Source organism: Podarcis gaigeae (genome assembly GCF_964106915.1).
Source record: "Podarcis gaigeae genome assembly, chromosome: 1".
In the NCBI taxonomy this organism is placed as follows: Eukaryota; Metazoa; Chordata; class Lepidosauria; order Squamata; family Lacertidae; genus Podarcis; species Podarcis gaigeae.
The window spans coordinates 98,462,659-98,473,936 of record NC_139678.1 but is presented as its reverse complement, the minus strand read 5'-3'; the positions used below and the strand labels follow the sequence as shown (position 1 = coordinate 98,473,936).

Genomic DNA, 11,278 nt, shown 5'->3' with positions numbered 1-11,278 from the left:
CCTTGCTTGAGACAGTGGCCCCTTGGCTCAGTGCCCAGTGCGTGCGCATTGCTCAAACGGCACTAAATCTGCTCCTGAAACAAGCTTGCTCCAACATTGATGTGACTCCCCTTCACATATTTGTAGATGGCCATCATATCACCTTTCTGTCTTCTCTTCTCCAAGCTAAATATACCCAACTCCCTCAATCATTTCTCACAAGGCTTGGTTTACAGACCCTTTACCATCTTGGTCATCCTCCTTTGCACATGTCCCAGCTTGTCAATGTCCTTATTAAACTCTGGTGTCCAGAACTGGACACAGTACTCCAGGTTGACTCTGACCAAGACTGGATAAGGTAGCACTATTCCTTCCCTTCTGGACATTATACATCTGTTGATGCAACTTAGAATGGCATTAGCTTCCCACCCACTTGGTGAATCACGCTGTTGCCTCATGCCAAGTTTATGGTCTACTATGACCCCTAGATCCTTTTCACATGTACAGTTGCCAGTGTCACCCATCCTATATTTGTGCATCTGATTATTCCTGTGTAAGTGTAGAACCTTATGTCTGTCCCTGTTGAAATTCATTTTGCTACTTTTGGCTCTGCAATCTGTTAAGAGCATCTTCAGTACTAATTCTGTCTTCTGAGGTATCAGCTACAGCTTCCAGTTTTATATCATCTGAAAATTTGTCCTTCCCCAGGGTTGTAGCTGACAGTAGTCACACCCAGAACAGACCTACTGAAATGAATGAACATGATTATGTTAAATCCATTAATTTCTGAGTATTTAATTAGATGCAACCATCATACTTACATGTGAATTTTCTTGTGGTTTTTAAGAACTCTCAGATTAATGCAGAAACTAATGACTTATTAGTAAGCACGTGCAAAAATGACATGGATCAGAAATAATTGATTCATTGATCGCTGCTTTGCTTTTCAGGATTCTAGATTTCACACACTTCCAGTTAAAAACTTTTTTATTGTAAACTTTTTTTGGATGGGCAGGGAGAGGCTTGTTTTTTTGCTGATGTTTACCTAGAAGAAATAAATTATATAGCCTTTATATACTTGCTGGGTGCATATAAAATAAGTAATGATAATAAGTAAAACACAGGAAATACTGATTCTGTAACACACTTTAAAAGTCACATTTTGTTTCATTCACCCATAAAAGTCAAATGCAGCCCATAATGTTTTATGAGTAAAAAATAAAATAAAAAATGGAGCTCTGCCTCAGAGACTGTATGCATTACACATCTCATTTTAACTAGGTCACAGTTCAAGACCTCCCCACAGAGAACTGCTACTCTTTGACTGATCCACACATCATCACATTTGATGGATGGTGAGTATTCTTTCATGAAGCTATTTGGCTTCACAATAATGATATGCTTTAGTATTCTGTTCAGCTATCTAGGATGCTATTTTATGAGTTTACAGTAAATGCTGTAGTGCAGAATCCAAGGGACGTTAAACACACACATGAAAAAAAATGCCTTCCAAGTTTCTAGCATTTGCTGTCACACCCAGAAAGACTTGTGAGACCAGAAAATAGGATGATAGTTATAACTATTAAAATATAACAACAAACCAATTAACCAGATTAACTAAATTCCAATAGCTTCTGCAAATGAGGATTTAATTAAGGCTGTGTGTATGCTATACCTTTAAATCACATTTGAAGTATATTTTCCTCCACAAAGAGCTATAGGTGGTGCAATTTCTTAAGAGGTGATGGGAATTCCAACTCTGTGCGGGGTTAACTGCAATGCCTAGAATACTTTTAATACTTTTAAAGGTATTGTGTGCACACTCCTGGACATATAAACTGGTTTTGTGTGCCCCCTCCACAAGAGGTCTGAAGGGTGGGAACATGAGAATTGACCTACTCTGTGGTGGTTTCCTGTTTGTGGATGCTCTCCCCTGGGAGACTTGCCTGGCACCTTCAATACATATGTTTAGGTGCCAGGCAAAAACTTTCCTCTATAACCAGGTATTTGGCCTTTAACTATCTGTGGCCTTTTGGAAGTAGGTAAGGTAAAGGTAAAGGTTAAGTCCAGTCGCGGACGACACTGGGGTTGCGGCATTCATCTCGCTTTATTGGCCGAGGGAGCCGGCGTACAGCTTCCGGGTCATGTGGCCAGCATGACTAAGCCACTTCTGGCGAACCAAAGTAGCGCATGGAAACGCCATTTGCCTTCCCATCAGAGTGGTACCTATTTATCTACTTGCACCTCTTGAGTCATCTTTTAAGAAGGGAAGAGGGTGGCAAATGCGCCTCCATTGAAGTGTGGGAATGACATTATAGAAGCAGGACATTTTTCTTGAATATATTCAAAGCAAAGGGATAACATTTTATGAGAATTAAGCCTAATGTAAGTATGAACGATGGCTAGAATTTTATTCAATACATTTTGCTTGGTTCATAGCACGTTTTGACAGGTGATTACATTGACCCTTTTGTCTCATCCCATCCCACAAGATGGCTGTTCATAGGATTATGCCATAACACTGAAATCTAGGAAACTGTGATCCTTAGCATATTTGCTCCAAAATGTTCCATTAATTTCAATGAAATTTCCAAGTGATTGTTATTAGGTTAGACTGCCACAGGAATAAGAGCCTTCTGTGTCAGTTGCTTTTGAAAAGCATCTTGTTCAGCCATATGGAAAAAGCCAATCTTCTGTGAGCATTTTGCATGGAATCAACACTCATGTAACCACCTCAGCTTATGTCATCCATAGCTAAATGCAGAGTGTGCTGCAGCCACCATGTTGGCATGTGTTCCAGAGCAAGAACATCATCAGCTTCTCAGTGAACCCTAGTAGACTTGAGCTCATGCAACAGTGAAGAGTAAAACTGGCAAATTGTTCCAGACGTGGCCATTTGCCAGCTGAGAATCCAGTTAAGAGTAAAACTTATGTTTACAGCCAATATGTTCTAAAGGGGGGGAAATATGACTTCATTTTAATGCGATTCTGGCAGAGCCCTAATTTTTCATTTGAAATGTTCACCTAGTCATAGTCAACCTTGTCGAAGTGGGTGATTAGTCACAGAAGATATTATTTGAGTGCTGGTTTTGCTTTGAAGAACATCATGCTGTAAAGCATCCAGTTACAACTAAAACATATTTATTAAGGCCCGGAGGCAGAGATATTTTCCTATTTACTTTTATCAAATGTTTATCCTCCTTATCCATGCCTGTTGCCATGGCAGCGGCTCTCAGGCAGCTATGAGCTCCTCACATGAATTCTTATGCACTCCCAGCTAATATCTCTGGTGGTATTAGTTTGCTTATGTTGATGAAAAAGTGTTTCTTCACCAAGAGTTTCTTTTCTTTTCCCTCTGAGGCCAGCCACCAAACTGGTCTAATTAGGGAGCCTTGTTGGCTAGAGTAAAAATGAGCAGCTAACAAACTGTGAGTAAATCCTTCCTTTATGTTGTTCTCTTGATTGCTTAGGCGTTATGACAGCTACATGACTGGAACTTTTGTGCTGTACAGAAGTCTGAACCGAATGTTTGAGGTGCATGTGCGTCAGTGGCATTGCAGCAACCGCCATCTTGCCTTTGCTTGTAACTGTGGTGTTGCCGCATGGGAAGATAATGATATCGTCATCTTAGATATGTGCAATGGGCAGTTTCTGGAAACCAAACCTCAACTGGCAATTAAAAGCATCAAAGCCTCGTCACAACCAAATGTCAGAATCATGCAGTCCTATGGAGGGAGAAAAATTACCGTACGTATCTCAAATTTATTTGGGTTTTGGTTTTGATAATTACCAACGAGAGAGATTACTTTTGTTACAAAGCAGTGTGAAAGATCGAGTATCCCTTGCTAAGTTGAATGGTCAACCACTGGTGTGTATTAGGCTGTCCTAGCTGAGGTAAATTCCACTCAATGTAAGGCTAAGAAGTGTCTTCCAATGGACAGAATACTGTCCATAAAACATCATAGCAGGAGTTCAAGCCCTGACTTAGCCACAAGCTTAATGGTGGCACTGAGCAAGTCACATTCTGTCTCATTACAAGAGGCTTGCCTTTTTTTACAGAGCAGCCACTATGGTCTTTGATAAAGCAAAGGATTTTTCTGACTTGGCTGATTTACTGATTACAGTAGGGTTTGTGTCCAGCCAAGCTAATGGAAAGAGTGACTAGATCCAAGTGAAGGGATTGGTGCCTGACCAATTATAGGTGAGCACAAGTAAGTTTTAAATCCATGTCAGACTAGGAAGAATCATCGATCCACGGCATTGCTGATGTGGAAGCCAACATCCTGCAATTCCCCCCACATTCATTCGTTCATTCATTCATTATAAGACTATTTATGCAGCACTAATTCAAAAGAAAAAATATATATAGTGGTGATGTACAACCAAAACCAAGTAAAACCTTTAATATATTATAGAATCATAAAATACAGAACCAAATGACCAACAGTAAATAGGATTAATTATCTAAGAACACTTAACAAAACAAAAAACTCTCACTGGGGACTGCTACCTGGTTCATAAATAACGCAGGTCACATAACACTGATCCTGAACACTGATCAAGGTGCTAGTGTTGACCTACAAAGCCCTAAATAGGTTGGGCTATGGGTATATAAAGGAACACTTCTCTCTATATCAGCTTGCCTATGCTGATGGGGCGGGGCTTGTCTCAACATCCCAACAACAGGAGAAATATCCTGGGCAGTGATTAGTAATATAAGAGAGACAATTTTTAAGCCTAGGTTTCAGATGGGTTCCTTGCCAGTGCACATACAGAAATGGCTTAATTTCAGAAGGAGGAGGGTGCCACAAGACAACACTATCATAGGCATTGCCTCACAGTCTAAAAGGCGTATCGTTGACATACTAATGCACTGAAGAAACTTTGGCTCCTAAGATGAAGAGGGCACTATCTTGAATCCCGGAAGAAAGGCAGGCTATAAAATGAAACCCAAACCTAGAGAAACATGTGATAATATGGCTGTGTACACACCATACATTTAAAGCACATTATTTCCCTGGAAAAATTATGGGTATGGCAGTTTGCCATGGGTGCTGCGAATTGTCGCTCTGCAGTTCCTGGGATTTTTTGGGGTAATAATGTGCTTTAAATGTGTGGTATATATATATATGAATGAGACCATTTCCCAAGGAAAATCACAGAGGTGATCTTATTGTCATGTTGGCAGTTTCGGTTTAAGAACAGCCCTGTTTAAGAACTATTCAGTTTACGAACTCCGCAAAACCAGAAGGAGTATCCTGGTTTGTGAACTTCACCTCAGTCTAAGAACAGAATCCGAACGGTGGAAGGGCACTGGTGGTGGGAGGCCTCATTAGAGAAAGTGCACCTCAGTTTAAGAACGGTTTTGGTTTAAGAATGACTTCCAGAACGGATTAAGTTCATAAACTTGGGTACCACTCTACTTCTCCCTCTATCAGCATCAAGAAAAACAGATCCTAATTGTAAATACAATTTTGATCATGTTCAGTATAAATAAGAGAGCAAGCATATGAAGGTCTACTCAGACGTAAGCACCCTGAGTTCAGTGGAGCTTACTTCCATGTAAGTGTGCACAGGATTGTAACCTGAAAGTGGCATGCAGGTTACCTGGGAGTAAGACTTCTTGAACTCAATGGAGCTTTCTTCTGAGATATATTGCACTGTGGATTACTGATGCCAATAGCAGGTCTCAACTTATTTTTTATTGTGCGTATGACATGTTATTGTGTGTGCATGTCTCTGCTTTGATGCTTAATTTATGGGATGGTAGGGGGCAGAGGCAGCCTGCCCCCAGCTTTTTATATGGATCCTCTTAGCTGCTGCTTAAAGGTTACATCGGGAAAGATTTGGCCAAAAATCTTTGGCCAAAGATTTTTGGCCAAGTTTGCATGGCTTGTAGCTTTCATTAAGGCTTCTCTACTGTTCTCCCAAAATTCAAGCACTGGCTGGTGCGCACGCATGCACGCACACAGACGCACACACACACACACACACACACACACAATTGCTGATGGAGTTCATATTCACCAGATTTGCTCCTTCTCCAGATCTCATTCCCTTCAGGAGCATTTGTTCGAGCTGATGTGAGCGACTGGGGAATGAGTTTGACAGTAAGGGCACCAAGCATTGATTTTAATAGCACCAGAGGTTTATGTGGCATCTTTGACAGAAACAGTCAGAATGACTTCCATGGGCCTGATGGGAGCCCTTTACTTTCTCGCCAGAATAACACGTCTGAGGAGGACTTCATAAAAGCTTGGAGGTAAGGAAAGGAGATTTTCAATGGTAAGGGATGCGCCGAAAAATGAATCGCCATTATAAGAGCGTTCTATACAAGCTGTTCAAAAAGTGTTCATTTAATGATCCAGCACAAAGCTGCAGTGACAAAAGAAAATGCACTGGCCTTCAAGACCCCTCAAATAATACACATTATCAGCTACTGTTAGAGAGAAGTTTCATATTCACAAATGACGTCACATTGCCAACTGCCCTGAGATCCTTCTGAGCTGTGACAAAGGACAGTTCCCAGCCATCCAGGAAAATGTAAAATAGGGGCAGAAGGCAGAAATCGAAGGCTCTCATATTTCCTCTGTTCTTTAATTTCTGAACGCTGATGCCAAGTACATGGCTGTGGAATTCAAAGACAGATTTTGACAAGATGTGGCAAAGTGCGTAGAATGAAATGTTAATATTTAAGAAGCCTATTCTGTTAAATAAATAGGACATATAAAAACCATCTGATATGGCTGTTCAAATGCCAGCTGGAGGACTGAGTATAGGCACCTTCCATTTCAGAGAACTTCCAAAGTGGAATCCAAACACCTCCATTCTTCTTCTAAAGCAAGTGTGGGGCATTTTTAACCTTCCTGATGTCACTGAACTATAATTCCAAGCAGCCCCGGAATGTATGGCCTGGGAGTTGTAGTTCAGCAGGAACTAGAGGGCCAGAGGTTTCCCACACATCTTCTGAAGCATCTTTAGCTGTGACCAAGCACTTGGGAAGTACTAAAGCTCCACATCCAATATAATGCAGGAAGAATGTGACTATTAAGGTGAACACATGCAGCAACTTGCAGAAGCAATTCTGGCTTCTGCAGTCAGGAGTTTTAATGGAGCAGCATTGTTTCTTTCTGCTCTCCTCCGAAATGCTGCAAAATTCAGCACCCCTACAGAATCATCTCTATGGTGGAATAGTGGACCTCTGCCCCTTACTGCCACTATGTGCCTTTCACAATGTGTGACCTACGGGTTTCACAGTTATATGACAAGGCTCAGAACACAAATCATTACCTGCCCTCCTTTTTCTGAGTGCAGCAAGTAATGACTTACTCTCATCACGTTTTCGGACCTCTGTGCAAAGCCTTCACATCACACATTGTGGGAGGTGTGTGGTGGACAAGAGCAGCACACACTCAGTCATTTATGCTTTGAGCCAAAGTCTTCATGAACCAACCTGTACCTATCCTTCAATATCAACACTCCCTTATTAGGACTGATTTGTACAACATGGATTTGCAGCACATGCCAGGCCATTCTAGGTTCAACTTTCCTTAAGGCACTTTCTACAACCTGAACCTATTATGGAGGGGTTCACGGCATCAGCACCCCAAAAAGGGTCTTGTTTTCCCCATAGCTGCAACCTTGGATAAAAATCAAAATCAAAATTGCTCTCAAATGTTTCTCTAGTTATCTCTTCAGCTTGCTGCTTTCCTTCCAGATCACATTACTGCTCCAAAACTGTCTACTCTAAACTCTGGCTTTATCTATTGAAGGAGGGGCCCCCAACCTATTCACTGTCTCACACTGAGCCCCTTAATTCCCCTTAATGGCTCATCACCCAGGCTTTCACCTTCATAGCTTGGATATTCTAGGAATTAGAAGCCTTGATTAAATTATAACACTTGCTGGATTAAAAAGGTCTGGAACACAGCTTCAGACCCCAAAGTCCTATCTACTAGCCCAGGACACACTGTTTGTGGATGTTGTTAATTCAGGGATTTATGTTGTATTCAATATAGGTTTTACATAAGAACTACAGATGTGGGAAATGAAACAGATGATTTAAGTGTCATTTGTGAAAATCACTGAGAAAACATAGCAATGTTGTTCATATAAATAATGAAGCTCTCCAGATTTTCAAAACTGCTAGCATGTTTACGAAATCAGGTAGAAGTAATGGAGATGGAAGCTAGTAAAGCATTTTCAATTGGCTGCCTTCAAGCACTTGGAACTTCAGCACCTCCAATCACCAGGGACCAGTTGGAGAGTTCGCCTACTGGTAGTTCTGTTCTCTTATTTCCACAGCCATTGTTCATTGCAGCTGTAAAACTGAGGGTGTCCCATAGCTGTTTAAAGTACTACATACTTCCTGCAAAAATAAAAGAGTTTAGAGTTGCAATCGTATCAACACTTAACTAGGAGTAAGACCCATCAAACTCACTCTGTTAGCACTGTTAAAAGTTCTAAACTCCTTTTAAACCTGCAACTCAGGATATTGCTTAATGATTCTAAGGAAGTTGACCGTAGTCCATGAAAACCTATAAATGTACGTGTGCTCTAATAAATGAGTCTTTAAGGTGCCACAAGACTTGCTTTTTCTTATCATAGTTATTTTTGCTTTTAAGCAGGTATACATACTTAAATCCCGAAAGTCAGATTGGAGTGATACAGCCACATTATTGCATTTCACTCCAAGTAAAAATGTTATTACTGTATTAATAATATTTTTCCTGCTCACTTTCTTCTGAAGGTTAGCAAAATAATAATAAGTTCCAGTTGAATTCTAAGATTGTTGCTACAACCCTGCTGATAACAGTTTGTTATCTTCATCTCACCAATGCATGTTCATACTTTAAGATCCAAGCAGAGGAATTCATGCATTTTCCTGTTAGCCACTGGAGTAAATAAGTGTTCAAGGGCATTATTTTGAATACTTCTATTACCTTATACAGCTAGGGGCCATATACATGTTGAAGGAAACTTTCTTGCATTTATCCCTAGCCGGGTGAAAAAACTACATGTGCTACATGCACAGTTCCACAGCCCAATCCAGCAATCGAGGTTGTAGGCACATGCCCTCTTTTAAAAAGCCACTATTCCACTGACCATTTGTTTAGTATGGAGTCTTGGGATTGAATCCAGTCATACAGCCCCTCCCCTCTCTTTTTGCTTCAGCTGCAAGTGGAGGGGAGACCACTTTCCTTCTCTGATTGATGTTATTTCACCTTCTTTAAAAAGTGCTTTGCATGTGGACTCAAACTCCAATTATTTCCTTGTAGCTTTTTAATCCAAAGGATAAATGCTGATGACCTTTGCCAAGTAATCACTTATGATGTAACCATTATGTAAAGCAGTAATCTCATCTATAATGTCCTATTAAGTGCTAAGGAGAATTGTAACTCTCTCCTTGTTTCTGACCAGGTATGCACTATGTACACACTTCAGCCTATGAAGTGCTGTGCTTTGGAGTTTTCCAAAAACACTTTGTAGACATTTCTTTGCAAGTGTCCAACCTGCACATTAAGCAGACAGCGTGAGCAGTTTTTAAAGCACAGTGGTTTGTTGTTGTTTTGCTCCTTCCTCTTTCAGCACCCCAACCCCTTTTAAAAAATATTTTTGCCTGTAAGTTTATTGATATACTAGAGATAGCAGAGAAGGCAGACAATGTACTTTATGGCTTTGTGTATACATATCCACTGATAGATGGATGGATGGTACATTTCTCCTCAGCTTTTGGCAGGATGCTAAGTACTCATGTGTTCTTAGGTTATCACTCTAGGGAAGCTTATGCATTATGCCATACACATGTGCAGATGTTTGTGCAAATGACTGTTCCTGTGGTGAAATAAATGGATTGAAGTCCTAAAAATTTGGACTATTGATTGGGTGTACTGATGCACATGTGTGGAGTATATGATCATGTGCAATGTTCAATTGTATTCACCCATTCAGGAAGGAAATGTGTGGGAAAAGAAGGGTTCGTTTTCTTAAACTAGAGATCATTGGTTATACTGCAGAATATTGGGGCTCTGTATTTTTCATATTATAGCTGTCATGGGGGAGACAACTTGAAATATTTGCAGATTAAAATGCAACTCCTTGCTCTCTAGGCAAGATAAGCTATGTCCAAAAACCGGGGGTGGGAAGGGGAGAGATGTACAATGTGAAGAGGAGGAAGAATTCTTAGGTAGGCACAGAGGCTGGGTTAGCAGGCATTTCTGCATCAATGAGATGTTTTGTCAGTTCAAACATTTCTACTGAGAAAGACTACTTAAAATGCAAGCCATTTGAGAAATGTACATGCAGCTGGAGTTTTCTTTGAAGTTTTAACACAGCCATTTCAGCATTGCTGAAGAAACAAGCAGCTACAGTGGAAAGTTCAATGAAATGTTCAGTGTTACCTGGATGCTGGGTTGCATTTGGCTTAGCATGTTACAGGCTGCCCAAACCTGCCACAGATTATTACTATTTAATTTAAAAATGTGGAATTTTGTACTCATATTGTTTGTATTTTCTGTATTTTACAAGATAAATATGGGGGATGCTAGGGGCTGAGACCCTCTTTGCTGCATTCACCACTCCCTGCTATTCCCCCCAAGTTAACCCCATAGAGTTTCCCTTTCCCATCCCGTGCAACTACTAAACTCACTTTTCACCTTCCCAACTCCATTTCAGAAGCCACTTCTCTCTCTTTTTCTGCTGCCCTGCTTTGCACACATTTTCACCTTCACCCCATGCCTTCTCCTTCTCCTTTTGCACACACCTCTTGCACACAGACACCCCCCCCCCAGTAACCACTTGCATCTTCCTCCTTCCACACATTGCAACTGCTAAACACCCTTTTCATCGGCCACCGATTGTGAGGCCACCATTCCCTCTCTTCTTACTCTACTCAAACTTCTCCTTCAGTTCTTCAGCTGCCACATGTGTGAGAGACAAAGGATGTGGAGCCCCCAAATACTCCAGAGTAGTTTACTTAAATCTCTACCATGGTTTGAAACTGCCATTTTCCTCTTAGTTCCCTCCAGCTCTGCTTTACTCAATAGTCTGCTGTTTTAAGCTACCACTTCTTCCCTCTCAGTGTCCCTTGCCTTTTCTCCCGTGCAACAGACATGGGTGCTGTGCAGCCTGCCTTCACTTTTGGTTCCCTATCCCACCCTGATACCAAGTCAGAATTGTGACTTGGCACTACAAATCCTCCAACAGGGGCTGTGTGATGATATACTTACATTTTTATTATAGAGATAAATAACTATGAAAGTTTGATCAGTGAGAGAACACCAAGCCTTTTTAACTTTCT

At 40.9% G+C, this 11,278-nt stretch overlaps 1 protein-coding gene across 2 annotated transcripts in view; it reads left to right on the top strand.

The window, feature by feature from the left end:
* Positions 1-11,278, top strand: part of LOC310827454 (von Willebrand factor D and EGF domain-containing protein-like) — a 199,603-nt gene that overhangs the window by 67,236 nt on the left and 121,089 nt on the right. For both annotated transcript variants that reach the window (XM_083703544.1, XM_083703543.1), the window contains exons 9-11: positions 1,261-1,334; positions 3,450-3,726; positions 6,027-6,241. In XM_083703544.1, coding sequence (XP_083559670.1) covers positions 1,261-1,334; positions 3,450-3,726; positions 6,027-6,241 — 566 coding nt within the window. The remainder of the gene's footprint in view (positions 1-1,260; positions 1,335-3,449; positions 3,727-6,026; positions 6,242-11,278) is intronic.